Source organism: Euprymna scolopes, chromosome 38 (assembly GCF_053919585.1).
Source record: "Euprymna scolopes isolate OS-2025 chromosome 38, ASM5391958v1, whole genome shotgun sequence".
NCBI classification, from domain to species: Eukaryota; Metazoa; Mollusca; class Cephalopoda; order Sepiida; family Sepiolidae; genus Euprymna; species Euprymna scolopes.
In genome coordinates this window covers 8,543,312-8,559,932 of record NC_136519.1, presented here as the reverse complement: position 1 = coordinate 8,559,932, position 16,621 = coordinate 8,543,312, and the positions used below count along the sequence as shown (strand labels likewise).

General features: G+C 34.4%; 1 protein-coding gene across 1 annotated transcript in view; it reads right to left on the bottom strand.

Annotated features, from left to right (window-relative positions):
- Positions 1 to 15,056, bottom strand: part of LOC145263063 (exodeoxyribonuclease-like) — a 78,677-nt gene extending 63,621 nt beyond the window's left edge. Inside the window, exon 1 of the mRNA XM_080119919.1 lies at positions 14,899 to 15,056. Within this exon, the coding sequence (XP_079976045.1) occupies positions 14,899 to 14,919 (21 nt within the window). The 5' untranslated portion in view covers positions 14,920 to 15,056. The remainder of the gene's footprint in view (positions 1 to 14,898) is intronic.
- Positions 15,057 to 16,621: the final 1,565 nt, after the last annotated feature.

The following is a 16,621-nucleotide window of genomic DNA, read 5'->3' as shown; positions in this document are numbered from 1 at the left end:
TGGATCAAAATGTTAGCTTCATTTGAAAACACTTATGCCCTGATGTGGATCAAAATGTTAGCTTCATTTGAAAACACTTATGCCCTGATGTGGGTCAAAATGTTACCTTCATTTGAAAACACTTATGCCCTGATGTGGATCAAAATGTTACCTTCATTTGAAAACACTTATGCCCTGATGTGGATCAAAATGTTACCTTCATTTGAAAACACTTATGCCCTGATGTGGATCAAAATGTTACCTTCATTTGAAAACACTTATGCCCTGATGTGGATCAAAATGTTAGCTTCATTTGAAAACACTTATGCCCTGATGTGGATCAAAATGTTACCTTCATTTGAAAACACTTATGCCCTGATGTGGATCAAAATGTTAGCTTCATTTGAAAACACTTATGCCCTGATGTGGATCAAAATGTTAGCTTCATTTGAAAACATTATGCCCTGATGTGGATCAAAATGTTAGCTTCATTTGAAAACACTTATGCCCTGATGTGGATCAAAATGTTAGCTTCATTTGAAAACACTTATGCCCTGATGTGGGTCAAAATGTTACCTTCATTTGAAAACACTTATGCCCTGATGTGGGTCAAAATGTTACCTTCATTTGAAAACACTTATGCCCTGATGTGGGTCAAAATGTTACCTTCATTTGAAAACACTTATGCTCGATGTGGGTCAAAATGTTACCTTCATTTGAAAACACTTATGCTCGATGTGGATCAAAATGTTAGCTTCATTTGAAAACACTTATGCCCTGATGTGGGTCAAAATGTTACCTTCATTTGAAAACACTTATGCCCTGATGTGGGTCAAAATGTTACCTTCATTTGAAAACACTTATGCTCGATGTGGGTCAAAATGTTACCTTCATTTGAAAACACTTATGCTCGATGTGGATCAAAATGTTAGCTTCATTTGAAAACACTTATGCCCTGATGTGGATCAAAATGTTACCTTCATTTGAAAACACTTATGCCCTGATGTGGATCAAAATGTTACCTTCATTTGAAAACACTTATGCCCTGATGTGGATCAAAATGTTACCTTCATTTGAAAACACTTATGCCCTGATGTGGATCAAAATGTTAGCTTCATTTGAAAACACTTATGCCCTGATGTGGGTCAAAATGTTACCTTCATTTGAAAACACTTATGCCCTGATGTGGGTCAAAATGTTACCTTCATTTGAAAACACTTATGCCCTGATGTGGGTCAAAATGTTACCTTCATTTGAAAACACTTATGCTCGATGTGGATCAAAATGTTACCTTCATTTGAAAACACTTATGCCCTGATGTGGGTCAAAATGTTACCTTCATTTGAAAACACTTATGCTCGATGTGGATCAAAATGTTAGCTTCATTTGAAAACACTTATGCCCTGATGTGGATCAAAATGTTAGCTTCATTTGAAAACACTTATGCCCTGATGTGGATCAAAATGTTAGCTTCATTTGAAAACACTTATGCCCTGATGTGGATCAAAATGTTAGCTTCATTTGAAAACATTTATGCTCGATGTGGATCAAAATGTTAACTTCATTTGAAAACACTTATGCCCTGATGTGGATCAAAATGTTAGCTTCATTTGAAAACACTTATGCCCTGATGTGGGTCAAAATGTTACCTTCATTTGAAAACACTTATGCCCTGATGTGGATCAAAATGTTAGCTTCATTTGAAAACACTTATGCCCTGATGTGGATCAAAATGTTAGCTTCATTTGAAAACACTTATGCCCTGATGTGGATCAAAATGTTACCTTCATTTGAAAACACTTATGCCCTGATGTGGGTCAAAATGTTACCTTCATTTGAAAACACTTATGCCCTGATGTGGGTCAAAATGTTACCTTCATTTGAAAACACTTATGCTCGATGTGGATCAAAATGTTAGCTTCATTTGAAAACACTTATGCCCTGATGTGGATCAAAATGTTAGCTTCATTTGAAAACACTTATGCCCTGATGTGGATCAAAATGTTAGCTTCATTTGAAAACACTTATGCCCTGATGTGGATCAAAATGTTAGCTTCATTTGAAAACATTTATGCTCGATGTGGATCAAAATGTTAGCTTCATTTGAAAACACTTATGCCCTGATGTGGATCAAAATGTTAGCTTCATTTGAAAACACTTATGCTCGATGTGGATCAAAATGTTAGCTTCATTTGAAAACACTTATGCCCTGATGTGGATCAAAATGTTAACTTCATTTGAAAACACTTATGCTCGATGTGGGTCAAAATGTTACCTTCATTTGAAAACATTATGCCCTGATGTGGGTCAAAATGTTACCTTCATTTGAAAACACTTATGCTCGACGTGGGTCAAAATGTTACCTTCATTTGAAAACACTTATGCCCTGATGTGGGTCAAAATGTTAACTTCATTTGAAAACACTTATGCCCTGATGTGGGTCAAAATGTAAACTTCATTTGAAAACACTTATGCCCTGATGTGGGTCAAAATGTTAACTTCATTTGAAAACATTATGCCCTGATGTGGGTCAAAATGTTACCTTCATTTGAAAACACTTATGCTCGATGTGGGTCAAAATGTTACCTTTCTTTGAAAACACTTATGCTCGATGTGGGTCAAAATGTTACCTTCATTTGAAAACACTTATGCCCTGATGTGGGTCAAAATGTTACCTTCATTTGAAAACACTTATGCCCTGATGTGGGTCAAAATGTTACCTTCATTTGAAAACACTTATGCCCTGATGTGGGTCAAAATGTTACCTTCATTTGAAAACACTTATGCCCTGATGTGGGTCAAAATGTTACCCTCATTTGAAAACACTTATGCCCTGATGTGGGTCAAAATGTTACCTTCATTTGAAAACACTTATGCCCTGATGTGGGTCAAAATGTTACCTTCATTTGAAAACACTTATGCCCTGATGTGGGTCAAAATGTTACCCTCATTTGAAAACACTTATGCCCTGATGTGGGTCAAAATGTTACCTTCATTTGAAAACACTTATGCCCTGATGTGGGTCAAAATGTTACCTTCATTTGAAAACACTTATGCCCTGATGTGGGTCAAAATGTTACCCTCATTTGAAAACACTTATGCCCTGATGTGGGTCAAAATGTTACCTTCATTTGAAAACACTTATGCCCTGATGTGGGTCAAAATGTTACCCTCATTTGAAAACACTTATGCCCTGATGTGGGTCAAAATGTTACCCTCATTTGAAAACAATTATGCCCTGATGTGGGTCAAAATGTTACCCTCATTTGAAAACACTTATGCCCTGATGTGGGTCAAAATGTTACCTTCATTTGAAAACACTTATGCCCTGATGTGGGTCAAAATGTTACCTTCATTTGAAAACACTTATGCCCTGATGTGGATCAAAATGTTACCTTCATTTGAAAACACTTATGCCCTGATGTGGATCAAAATGTTAGCTTCATTTGAAAACACTTATGCCCTGATGTGGATCAAAATGTTACCTTCATTTGAAAACACTTATGCCCTGATGTGGATCAAAATGTTAGCTTCATTTGAAAACACTTATGCCCTGATGTGGATCAAAATGTTAGCTTCATTTGAAAACATTATGCCCTGATGTGGATCAAAATGTTAGCTTCATTTGAAAACACTTATGCCCTGATGTGGATCAAAATGTTAGCTTCATTTGAAAACACTTATGCCCTGATGTGGGTCAAAATGTTACCTTCATTTGAAAACACTTATGCCCTGATGTGGGTCAAAATGTTACCTTCATTTGAAAACACTTATGCCCTGATGTGGGTCAAAATGTTACCTTCATTTGAAAACACTTATGCTCGATGTGGGTCAAAATGTTACCTTCATTTGAAAACACTTATGCTCGATGTGGATCAAAATGTTTGCTTCATTTGAAAACACTTATGCCCTGATGTGGGTCAAAATGTTACCTTCATTTGAAAACACTTATGCCCTGATGTGGGTCAAAATGTTACCTTCATTTGAAAACACTTATGCTCGATGTGGGTCAAAATGTTACCTTCATTTGAAAACACTTATGCTCGATGTGGATCAAAATGTTAGCTTCATTTGAAAACACTTATGCCCTGATGTGGATCAAAATGTTACCTTCATTTGAAAACACTTATGCCCTGATGTGGATCAAAATGTTACCTTCATTTGAAAACACTTATGCCCTGATGTGGATCAAAATGTTACCTTCATTTGAAAACACTTATGCCCTGATGTGGATCAAAATGTTAGCTTCATTTGAAAACACTTATGCCCTGATGTGGGTCAAAATGTTACCTTCATTTGAAAACACTTATGCCCTGATGTGGGTCAAAATGTTACCTTCATTTGAAAACACTTATGCCCTGATGTGGGTCAAAATGTTACCTTCATTTGAAAACACTTATGCTCGATGTGGATCAAAATGTTACCTTCATTTGAAAACACTTATGCCCTGATGTGGGTCAAAATGTTACCTTCATTTGAAAACACTTATGCTCGATGTGGATCAAAATGTTAGCTTCATTTGAAAACACTTATGCCCTGATGTGGATCAAAATGTTAGCTTCATTTGAAAACACTTATGCCCTGATGTGGATCAAAATGTTAGCTTCATTTGAAAACACTTATGCCCTGATGTGGATCAAAATGTTAGCTTCATTTGAAAACATTTATGCTCGATGTGGATCAAAATGTTAACTTCATTTGAAAACACTTATGCCCTGATGTGGATCAAAATGTTAGCTTCATTTGAAAACACTTATGCCCTGATGTGGGTCAAAATGTTACCTTCATTTGAAAACACTTATGCCCTGATGTGGATCAAAATGTTAGCTTCATTTGAAAACACTTATGCCCTGATGTGGATCAAAATGTTAGCTTCATTTGAAAACACTTATGCCCTGATGTGGATCAAAATGTTACCTTCATTTGAAAACACTTATGCCCTGATGTGGGTCAAAATGTTACCTTCATTTGAAAACACTTATGCCCTGATGTGGGTCAAAATGTTACCTTCATTTGAAAACACTTATGCTCGATGTGGATCAAAATGTTAGCTTCATTTGAAAACACTTATGCCCTGATGTGGATCAAAATGTTAGCTTCATTTGAAAACACTTATGCCCTGATGTGGATCAAAATGTTAGCTTCATTTGAAAACACTTATGCCCTGATGTGGATCAAAATGTTAGCTTCATTTGAAAACATTTATGCTCGATGTGGATCAAAATGTTAGCTTTATTTGAAAACACTTATGCCCTGATGTGGATCAAAATGTTAGCTTCATTTGAAAACACTTATGCTCGATGTGGATCAAAATGTTAGCTTCATTTGAAAACACTTATGCCCTGATGTGGATCAAAATGTTAACTTCATTTGAAAACACTTATGCTCGATGTGGGTCAAAATGTTACCTTCATTTGAAAACATTATGCCCTGATGTGGGTCAAAATGTTACCTTCATTTGAAAACACTTATGCTCGACGTGGGTCAAAATGTTACCTTCATTTGAAAACACTTATGCCCTGATGTGGGTCAAAATGTTAACTTCATTTGAAAACACTTATGCCCTGATGTGGGTCAAAATGTTAACTTCATTTGAAAACACTTATGCCCTGATGTGGGTCAAAATGTTAACTTCATTTGAAAACATTATGCCCTGATGTGGGTCAAAATGTTACCTTCATTTGAAAACACTTATGCTCGATGTGGGTCAAAATGTTACCTTTCTTTGAAAACACTTATGCTCGATGTGGGTCAAAATGTTACCTTCATTTGAAAACACTTATGCCCTGATGTGGGTCAAAATGTTACCTTCATTTGAAAACACTTATGCCCTGATGTGGGTCAAAATGTTACCTTCATTTGAAAACACTTATGCCCTGATGTGGGTCAAAATGTTACCTTCATTTGAAAACACTTATGCCCTGATGTGGGTCAAAATGTTACCCTCATTTGAAAACACTTATGCCCTGATGTGGGTCAAAATGTTACCTTCATTTGAAAACACTTATGCCCTGATGTGGGTCAAAATGTTACCTTCATTTGAAAACACTTATGCCCTGATGTGGGTCAAAATGTTACCCTCATTTGAAAACACTTATGCCCTGATGTGGGTCAAAATGTTACCTTCATTTGAAAACACTTATGCCCTGATGTGGGTCAAAATGTTACCTTCATTTGAAAACACTTATGCCCTGATGTGGGTCAAAATGTTACCCTCATTTGAAAACACTTATGCCCTGATGTGGGTCAAAATGTTACCTTCATTTGAAAACACTTATGCCCTGATGTGGGTCAAAATGTTACCCTCATTTGAAAACACTTATGCCCTGATGTGGGTCAAAATGTTACCCTCATTTGAAAACAATTATGCCCTGATGTGGGTCAAAATGTTACCCTCATTTGAAAACACTTATGCCCTGATGTGGGTCAAAATGTTACCTTCATTTGAAAACACTTATGCCCTGATGTGGGTCAAAATGTTACCTTCATTTGAAAACACTTATGCCCTGATGTGGGTCAAAATGTTACCTTCATTTGAAAACACTTATGCCCTGATGTGGGTCAAAATGTGACCTTCATTTGAAAACCCTTATGGCCTGATGTGGGTCAAAATGTTACCTTCATTTGAAAACACTTATGCCCTGATGTGGGTCAAAATGTTACCTTCATTTGAAAACACTTATGCCCTGATGTGGGTAAAAATGTTACCTTCATTTGAAAACACTTATGCCCTGATGTGGATCAAAATGTTACCTTCATTTGAAAACACTTATGCTCGATGTGGGTCAAAATGTTACCTTCATTTGAAAACACTTATGCCCTGATGTGGGTCAAAATGTTACCTTCATTTGAAAACACTTATGCCCTGATGTGGGTCAAAATGTTACCTTCATTTGAAAACACTTATGCCCTGATGTGGGTCAAAATGTTACCTTCATTTGAAAACACTTATGCCCTGATGTGGGTCAAAATGTTACCTTCATTTGAAAACACTTATGCCCTGATGTGGGTCAAAATGTTACCTTCATTTGAAAACACTTATGCCCTGATGTGGATCAAAATGTTACCTTCATTTGAAAACACTTATGCCCTGATGTGGATCAAAATGTTACCTTCATTTGAAAACACTTATGCCCTGATGTGGGTCAAAATGTTACCTTCATTTGAAAACACTTATGCCCTGATGTGGGTCAAAATGTTACCTTCATTTGAAAACACTTATGCCCTGATGTGGATCAAAATGTTACCTTCATTTGAAAACACTTATGCCCTGATGTGGGTCAAAATGTTACCTTCATTTGAAAACACTTATGCTCGATGTGGGTCAAAATGTTACCTTCATTTGAAAACACTTATGCCCTGATGTGGGTCAAAATGTTACCTTCATTTGAAAACACTTATGCCCTGATGTGGGTAAAAATGTTACCTTCATTTGAAAACACTTATGCCCTGATGTGGGTCAAAATGTTACCTTCATTTGAAAACACTTATGCTCGATGTGGGTCAAAATGTTACCTTCATTTGAAAACACTTATGCCCTGATGTGGGTCAAAATGTTACCTTCATTTGAAAACACTTATGCCCTGATGTGGGTCAAAATGTTACCTTCATTTGAAAACACTTATGCCCTGATGTGGGTCAAAATGTTACCTTCATTTGAAAACACTAATGCCCTGATGTGGGTCAAAATGTTACCTTCATTTGAAAACACTTATGCCCTGATGTGGGTCAAAATGTTACCTTCATTTGAAAACACTTATGCCCTGATGTGGGTCAAAATGTTACCTACATTTGAAAACACTTATGCCCTGATGTGGGTCAAAATGTTACCTTCATTTGAAAACACTTATGCCCTGATGTGGGTCAAAATGTTACCTTCATTTGAAAACACTTATGCCCTGATGTGGGTCAAAATGTTACCTTCATTTGAAAACACTTATGCCCTGATGTGGGTCAAAATGTTACCTTCATTTGAAAACACTTATGCCCTGATGTGGGTCAAAATGTTACCTTCATTTGAAAACACTTATGCCCTGATGTGGGTCAAAATGTTACCTTCATTTGAAAACACTTATGCCCTGATGTGGATCAAAATGTTACCTTCATTTGAAAACACTTATGCCCTGATGTGGATCAAAATGTTACCTTCATTTGAAAACACTTATGCCCTGATGTGGGTCAAAATGTTACCTTCATTTGAAAACACTTATGCCCTGATGTGGGTCAAAATGTTACCTTCATTTGAAAACACTTATGCCCTGATGTGGATCAAAATGTTACCTTCATTTGAAAACACTTATGCCCTGATGTGGGTCAAAATGTTACCTTCATTTGAAAACACTTATGCTCGATGTGGGTCAAAATGTTACCTTCATTTGAAAACACTTATGCCCTGATGTGGGTCAAAATGTTACCTTCATTTGAAAACACTTATGCCCTGATGTGGGTAAAAATGTTACCTTCATTTGAAAACACTTATGCCCTGATGTGGGTCAAAATGTTACCTTCATTTGAAAACACTTATGCTCGATGTGGGTCAAAATGTTACCTTCATTTGAAAACACTTATGCCCTGATGTGGGTCAAAATGTTACCTTCATTTGAAAACACTTATGCCCTGATGTGGGTCAAAATGTTACCTTCATTTGAAAACACTAATGCCCTGATGTGGGTCAAAATGTTACCTTCATTTGAAAACACTTATGCCCTGATGTGGGTCAAAATGTTACCTTCATTTGAAAACACTTATGCCCTGATGTGGGTCAAAATGTTACCTACATTTGAAAACACTTATGCCCTGATGTGGGTCAAAATGTTACCTTCATTTGAAAACACTTATGCCCTGATGTGGGTCAAAATGTTACCTTCATTTGAAAACACTTATGCTCGATGTGGGTCAAAATGTTACCTTCATTTGAAAACACTTATGCCCTGATGTGGGTCAAAATGTTACCTTCATTTGAAAACACTTATGCCCTGATGTGGGTCAAAATGTTACCCTCATTTGAAAACACTTATGCCTTGATGTGGGTCAAAATGTTACCTTCATTTGAAAACACTTATGCCCTGATGTGGGTCAAAATGTTACCGTCATTTGAAAACACTTATGCCCTGATGTGGGTCAAAATGTTACCTTCATTTGAAAACACTTATGCCCTGATGTGGGTCAAAATGTTACCCTCATTTGAAAACACTTATGCCCTGATGTGGGTCAAAATGTTACCTTCATTTGAAAACACTTATGCCCTGATGTTGGTCAAAATGTTACCCTCATTTGAAAACACTTATGCCCTGATGTGGGTCAAAATGTTACCTTCATTTGAAAACACTTATACCCTGATGTTGGTCAAAATGTTACCTTCATTTGAAAACACTTATGCCCTGATGTGGGTCAAAATGTTACCTTCATTTGAAAACACTTATGCCCTGATGTAGGTCAAAATGTTACCTTCATTTGAAAACACTTATGCCCTGATGTGGGTCAAAATGTTACCTTCATTTGAAAACACTTATACCCTGATGTAGGTCAAAATGTTACCCTCATTTGAAAACACTTATGCCCTGATGTGGGTCAAAATGTTACCTTCATTTGAAAACACTTATGCCCTGATGTGGGTCAAAATGTTACCTTCATTTGAAAACACTTATGCCCTGATGTAGGTCAAAATGTTACCTTCATTTGAAAACACTTATGCCCTGATGTGGGTCAAAATGTTACCTTCATTTGAAAACACTTATACCCTGATGTAGGTCAAAATGTTACCCTCATTTGAAAACACTTATGCCCTGATGTGGGTCAAAATGTTACCTTCATTTGAAAACACTTATACCCTGATGTTGGTCAAAATGTTACCTTCATTTGAAAACACTTATGCCCTGATGTGGGTCAAAATGTTACCTTCATTTGAAAACACTTATGCCCTGATGTAGGTCAAAATGTTAGCTTCATTTGAAAACACTTATGCTCGATGTTGGTCAAAATGTTACCTTCATTTGAAAACACTTATACCCTGATGTAGGTCAAAATGTTACCCTCATTTGAAAACACTTATGCCCTGATGTGGGTCAAAATGTTACCTTCATTTGAAAACACTTATGCCCTGATGTGGGTCAAAATGTTACCTTCATTTGAAAACACTTATACCCTGATGTTGGTCAAAATGTTACCTTCATTTGAAAACACTTATGCCCTGATGTGGGTCAAAATGTTACCTTCATTTGAAAACACTTATGCCCTGATGTAGGTCAAAATGTTAGCTTCATTTGAAAACACTTATGCTCGATGTTGGTCAAAATGTTACCTTCATTTGAAAACACTTATACCCTGATGTAGGTCAAAATGTTACCCTCATTTGAAAACACTTATGCCCTGATGTGGGTCAAAATGTTACCTTCATTTGAAAACACTTATGCCCTGATGTGGGTCAAAATGTTAGCTTCATTTGAAAACACTTATGCCCTGATGTAGGTCAAAATGTTACCTTCATTTGAAAACACTTATACCCTGATGTTGGTCAAAATGTTACCTTCATTTGAAAACACTTATGCCCTGATGTAGGTCAAAATGTTACCTTCATTTGAAAACACTTATACCCTGATGTTGGTCAAAATGTTACCTTCATTTGAAAACACTTATGCCCTGATGTGGGTCAAAATGTTACCCTCATTTGAAAACACTTATACCCTGATGTTGGTCAAAATGTTACCTTCATTTGAAAACACTTATGCTCGATGTTGAGCGAAATATATCGTCAGTGGAACATTGTGCTATTACTTTGGATGGAATTTTCTTCTTATATATTGTTAACGTCTCTCCAAGACGATTATCTAAGTCTACAGTTTGACTCCCGATTTGTCTGCTGTCCGGATGCAAATTTACTGTGAACTCCAGAGACGACTACATTCATTCATCCTGGAAGGCATCACTTCGAAACCATCGACCAGCCGCAACAATTCTTTGAACCACATGGAGACGAATCCTGCAACCACCGAAGAAATACATGAACTGTTACCTGTTCCGGGCATTACTCGCTCTATCGAGCAGATAGCTAAAGATGGTGCGTCTTTTTGCAATGTGGGATCATCTTAATTTAATAAAATTTCCGTTGAAATTTAAAGGTGAGCCTGTTGTGATTTTTGTTGTCTTTCTTTCATTCTGCCAACAGCAAAACAGTGTGGGATTTCCCACCTTATTTAGTTTAATCAAGGCATTAAAAAAATGAAAATATTGAAAAAAAAAAAAATATTATACTGTACGTACTCATTATGGAATTAAGTTCTCATAAAAATTTCACTTAATTTGATCAAGTAATTTTTGTTTTTACAAAGGAAAATCAAATTTTAATTAGATCGATCCTCTCGTGCCCATCTTGCTTATTTCGTGGACAAGGAGGCGTGCCTTTAACAAAAAAAAAGAAAAAAAAAGAGGGATTAACAAAGTAAAAAAAGATTCGGTACTGGTCGCAATTAGAGTTCCCTGCCGAACAGTGAACACCCTAAAAAAACACTGACTTCTCCCCACGCATGAGCAAAGGACATGTTTTAGTTGCCATAGTAACTAAACGATCATGAATTTTTATCGACTTTGTTTTACTGTTTATGAATATTGAAATAAAAGACATTACTACACATTAATTAATAATATCTCACTTTTAATCACTTTTATCGACTTTTTTTTACTGTTTATGTGTCACTTTTATCGACTTTTTCTTTTCTTTTTTAAATAGCATTTTCTTTTTTAAATAACTACGTTTTATTGTTTATGTCTCACTTTTATTGACTTTTTCTTTTCTTTTTAATAGCATTTTCTTAAAATGAATATTAAAATAATTTCCCACTTGTACAAACATTTTTACAGGCGCATATAAACAACTATTTAAAAAATTTTTTTAAACTTTTTTCATTTAATGAATAAAAGAAATCATTTATCATTACTATGTGTTTTTAGTTTTGTGTGTTGAATGAAACTTTTTTTTTTCATTACAACAAACGTACGTAAATTTATTATTCTATCACCATTTTGTGGTACTAGTGCACTTATTGATCCGTGCTGAAATAACATTATTTAAAAGTGAGACATAAACAGTAAAAAAAAAGTCGATAAAAGTGATTAAAAGTGAGATATTATTAATTAATGTGTAGTAATGTCTTTTATTTCAATATTCATAAACAGTAAAACAAAGTCGATAAAAATTCATGATCGTTTAGTTACTATGGCAACTAAAACATGTCCTTTGCTCATGCGTAGGGAGAAGTCAGTGTTTTTTTAGGGTGTTCGTGTTCGGCAGGGAACTCTAATCGCGACCAGTACCAAAGATTCCAAAAGGACAGAGAATCTGTAAAATAAGCGAACAAAACTAAACTATTTATCGAGGTTTTCTTTCTACCCAAGTTGCAAAATAATTGGTGCTAATGCACTTACTGATCCGCGCTATTTTTTAAATCGTATTTCAAAGTTTAATTAAAGTTTTATGTTTTTTGATTCAATTGTAAGGTTAAAATACAGAATAGGTACAAAACACCCTCCCCTCCCCATGTTAAGAATGGCTTTTTAAATAATAACGTTATTATTTCAGCACGGATCAATAAGTGCATGACGAGTACTAAATAATCTTGTCAAATTTTGACAAATTTAAACCGGTGATGGATTTATCTCCCTTGGCGCCCCCCTCCTCAGCGGAGTAACCAAGATGGCCGCGAGACGTAGCAGTATCAGAATTTTTGTAGGAATTTTTGACACCCCTAACACGAAACTGCGAATACAATATAAAAATCTCGTAATTTCTCTGTTAAAAGTGGGTTATTTATTTTCTTTATGGATTATACTTCCAAAATAAACTATTACAGTTGTTTTAAAAGTAATAAAAATATTTTTATTTTTTTTTTAAAACAGTAATGAATTTTCCGAACTCAATATTTTTCAATTTTTAAACTCAATATTTTTCAATTTTTAAATTTTAAAAATCTATCAAAATTTTTCTATTGATTCTATTTTTACGATATTTTCAGGGTCAATGTGAAATTTTATGTTCTTTCCAATAAACCGAATATAATATTTTAGACAAACGTTTTTTTTAAATTCACGCCCCCCCATTTTCACGCCCCCCCCATTTTGAAATGTCTATTAAAAAGTAAATAATTAATTTATGTTTAATAGGTTTATATATCACAAATTGAAGAGAAAAGGTCAATAAATAATATATTCAAATTTAAAACAAAAAAAAAATCAGTTTTTTAGAAATTTACCTGTAAAGTCCGAAGTTTAAAACCTTATTTTATAAGAACACATTTTTTCTTTTTGTCTTTTTTTTTTTTTTTTTAATGAAACCTTGGTCCTTGCTCCTTTAATTGAAAAAAAAATTAGGGCTTGAATTACATTTTTCGAGGAGTTATAAGCTTAGAAAGATAGGGGGTCGAATAATTTACGCCTCTCATTTTGAAATGTCTATTAAAAAGTAAATAATTAATTTATGTTTAATAGGTTTATATATCACAAATTGAAGAGAAAAGGTCAATAAATAATATATTCAAATTTAAAACAAAAAAAAATCAGTTTTTTAGAAATTTACCTGTAAAGTCCGAAGTTTAAAACTTTTTAAAAAAAAAAAAAACACATTGTTTTGTTTTGTTTTTTTTTTAAAAATAAAACCTTGGTCCTTACTCCTTTAATTGAAAAAAAAAATTAGGGCTTGAATTACATTTTTCGAGGAGTTATAAGCTTGGAAAGATGGGGTGGAATTATTCACTATTTTCACGAAATTTCTGACACTGCTACGGCGAGACGATCGATCTTTTTTTTTTTTTTTTTAACATGGAGGTCACCACTTATCAAGGCCCAGAAGCCACTCGGGGACAGGGATTATTGCGTGTACAGTAATCAATGGGATAGTATCGTAGTAATCGTTAGTATTGGAGATTTGATAAAGTGTCTTACTTAAGGGGGCGGTTCATCAGGAATTTGTTTATGTTGGACTTGAAGACATCCAAGTTGTAGTCAGGTGGGAAAAAGGCAAATGGAAGAGAGTTCCACAGGCGTAGGAGGCGTGTCGTGTACTTCTAAGAAAGAAGCTTTGCTCATGGAATCTACGTTTTGATTTAGGCACAGATAAAGAGTGGGGAAAATTAATGACAGTGGTTTCAGCTAGACGGGTGTTTTTCCTGAAAGATTGGCGAGAGGGACCATAGATTGGAGCTCGGACGAGCATTTGCCATGGAAATGATAAAACAAAGACAGGCTCGCAACATCTCTTCTGTAGGAGAGAGGTTGCAGGGAAGAGAAAATATCTCATCAAAATGATTTTCCTCTGTAAAAAAAAAAAAAAAAAAATACTTGATTAAATTAAGTTAAATTTTTTATGAGAACTTAATTCCATAACGCGTATGTACAATATTTTTTTTTTTTTTCAATATTTTCATTTTTTTTTAAATGTTTTGATTAAACTAAACAACTACCATAAATTCGATAAAATAAAAATTGAATAAAAAAACTATCATAAAACTCTAATTAAACTTGAAAATGCGATAAAAAAAAAAAAAAAAAAAAAAATAATAGCGGACCAGTAAGTGCATTAGAACCGACAACTTAAATAACAGTTGAGACGTGAAAATTCAACTTTACGTTAAATGCAGTTTAGTAGTAAAATCGCTAAAAATCGTAAATTTTGATTTTCTTAGTTTTAAATAAAATGCTTGATCAAATTACGTGATTTTTGGAATATGACATCTCCGTTCTGTAACGAGTACGTACATCATACAGTTTTCTGTATTTCTTTGCTTTTATTGTTACTTTTTAATTGCTGCCATAAGTGTCAATCTACAGAAGCACCGAAAGAACATGTTTTTGTGTTGTTTCATCGACGCAAAAGAAATTTTGCCTTTACTGTTTGTATTAAAATCTTTTTAATCTTAAATCAATTCCTACCTTTCTTTTCGAGGGAGGCATGTTTGTCAGTAAATGTTGCTTTCTAAATGAATTAAAAGTTGGGAAAAATCTCCTTGTTCTAAGAGTGGTCCGGACAACACCTGCCAGTATAAAACCACGTGAGTTTTGTTGAAATGGAAAGAAACGGTGTAAGGGAGACAAAGTTAACCATAAAATATTCATCTGGAGCCTTCCTCTTATCGCAGTTAAATTTAAGACAACTTATTGATAAACAAACACCGGCGCTTGTCCAGTGCTCTTTACAAAATAAATAAAAAAAGAAAAAAAATTAATTAAATAAAAGGTACTAGTGCACTTATTGATCCGTGCTGAAATAATAATGTTATTATTTAGAAAGCCATTCTTAACATAGGGAGGGGAGGGTGTTTTGTACCTATTCTGTACTTTAACCTTACAATTTAATAAAAAACAGATATCATAAAACTTTAATTAAACTTGAAAATACTATTTAAAAAATAACGTGGATCAATAAGTGCACTAGCACCAAATAAAAATAAATAAATAAATAAAATAATAGAAGAAATTGTACTTTTGTTATACATGTTTCTTTAAAAAACATTAATTCATGTGGGGATATGCCCACAAAATGTATAAGGTATTATGGTGAGTGATAAATTAGGTGTATCAGAAACTTCGTGAAAAATATTGAATAATTCTACCTCATGTCTTTCCAAGCTTATAACTACTCAAAAAATGTAATTCAAACCCTATTTTTTTTCAATTAAAGGAGTAAGGACCAAGGTTTCAGTAAAAAAAAGCAAACAAACAAACAAAAAAAGGTTTTAAACTTCGGACTTTACAGGTAAATTTCTAAAAAACACTTCTTTTTTTGTTTTAAATTTGAATATATTATTTATTGATCTTTTATCTTCAATTTGTGATGTATAAAACTTTGGTGAGTAAATTAATTATTTACTTTTTAATAGACATTCCAAAATGGGAGGCATGAATTAATTCGACCTTCTGTCTTTCCAAACTTATAACTACTCGAAAAATGTAATTCAAACCCTATTTTTTTTTTTCAATTAAAGGCGCAAGGACCCAGATTTCATTAAAAAAAACAAACTGATAAACTAGCTTAGGGAATAGACAAAATAGATGACATCCGCCCCCCCCCTCACATTCCCTTTTGGGTGCATGCCACATTGTTTTCAAGGACCCCCCCTCCCCCATTCTTCATAAATATTTTAAATAAAATATTGTATAAAAAATTCGGGAGATGGGGGGGGGGGCTCCTTATTAATAAATAAACAAAAAAATTTAAAAATAATATGTAGGGGGCTTCGTCGATATTCATCGATGCCTGGGATCACAGTCGTGATGTGAGCATAGGTAAATGTTTCCCAACCCTTAACAAAAAATAAAAAGGTTGTCAGAACCAACATTAAGGCGAAGGTGATTTTAAACGTCCAATAAATTTTAGACATTTACATTTCATTAAAATATTCTGCAAATGGAGCAATTAAACATTTATTTTTGAACTTCTTTGCACAAAAAAAGATGTGAAAAATTTATTAAAAAAGGAAAAATTTTAACTTAAAAAAAAATCCTTTGAACTCTAACTTTGCAAACTAACTAGTTACTCAGAGCCGTTCAACTTGTGCCAGTTGATTCGGATTAAAAATTGTTATAAAAATAAATACAATTTAGGCACGCAGTATGATTATGATTGTGTTGGCGAGTGAAAAATAAAAATAACTCC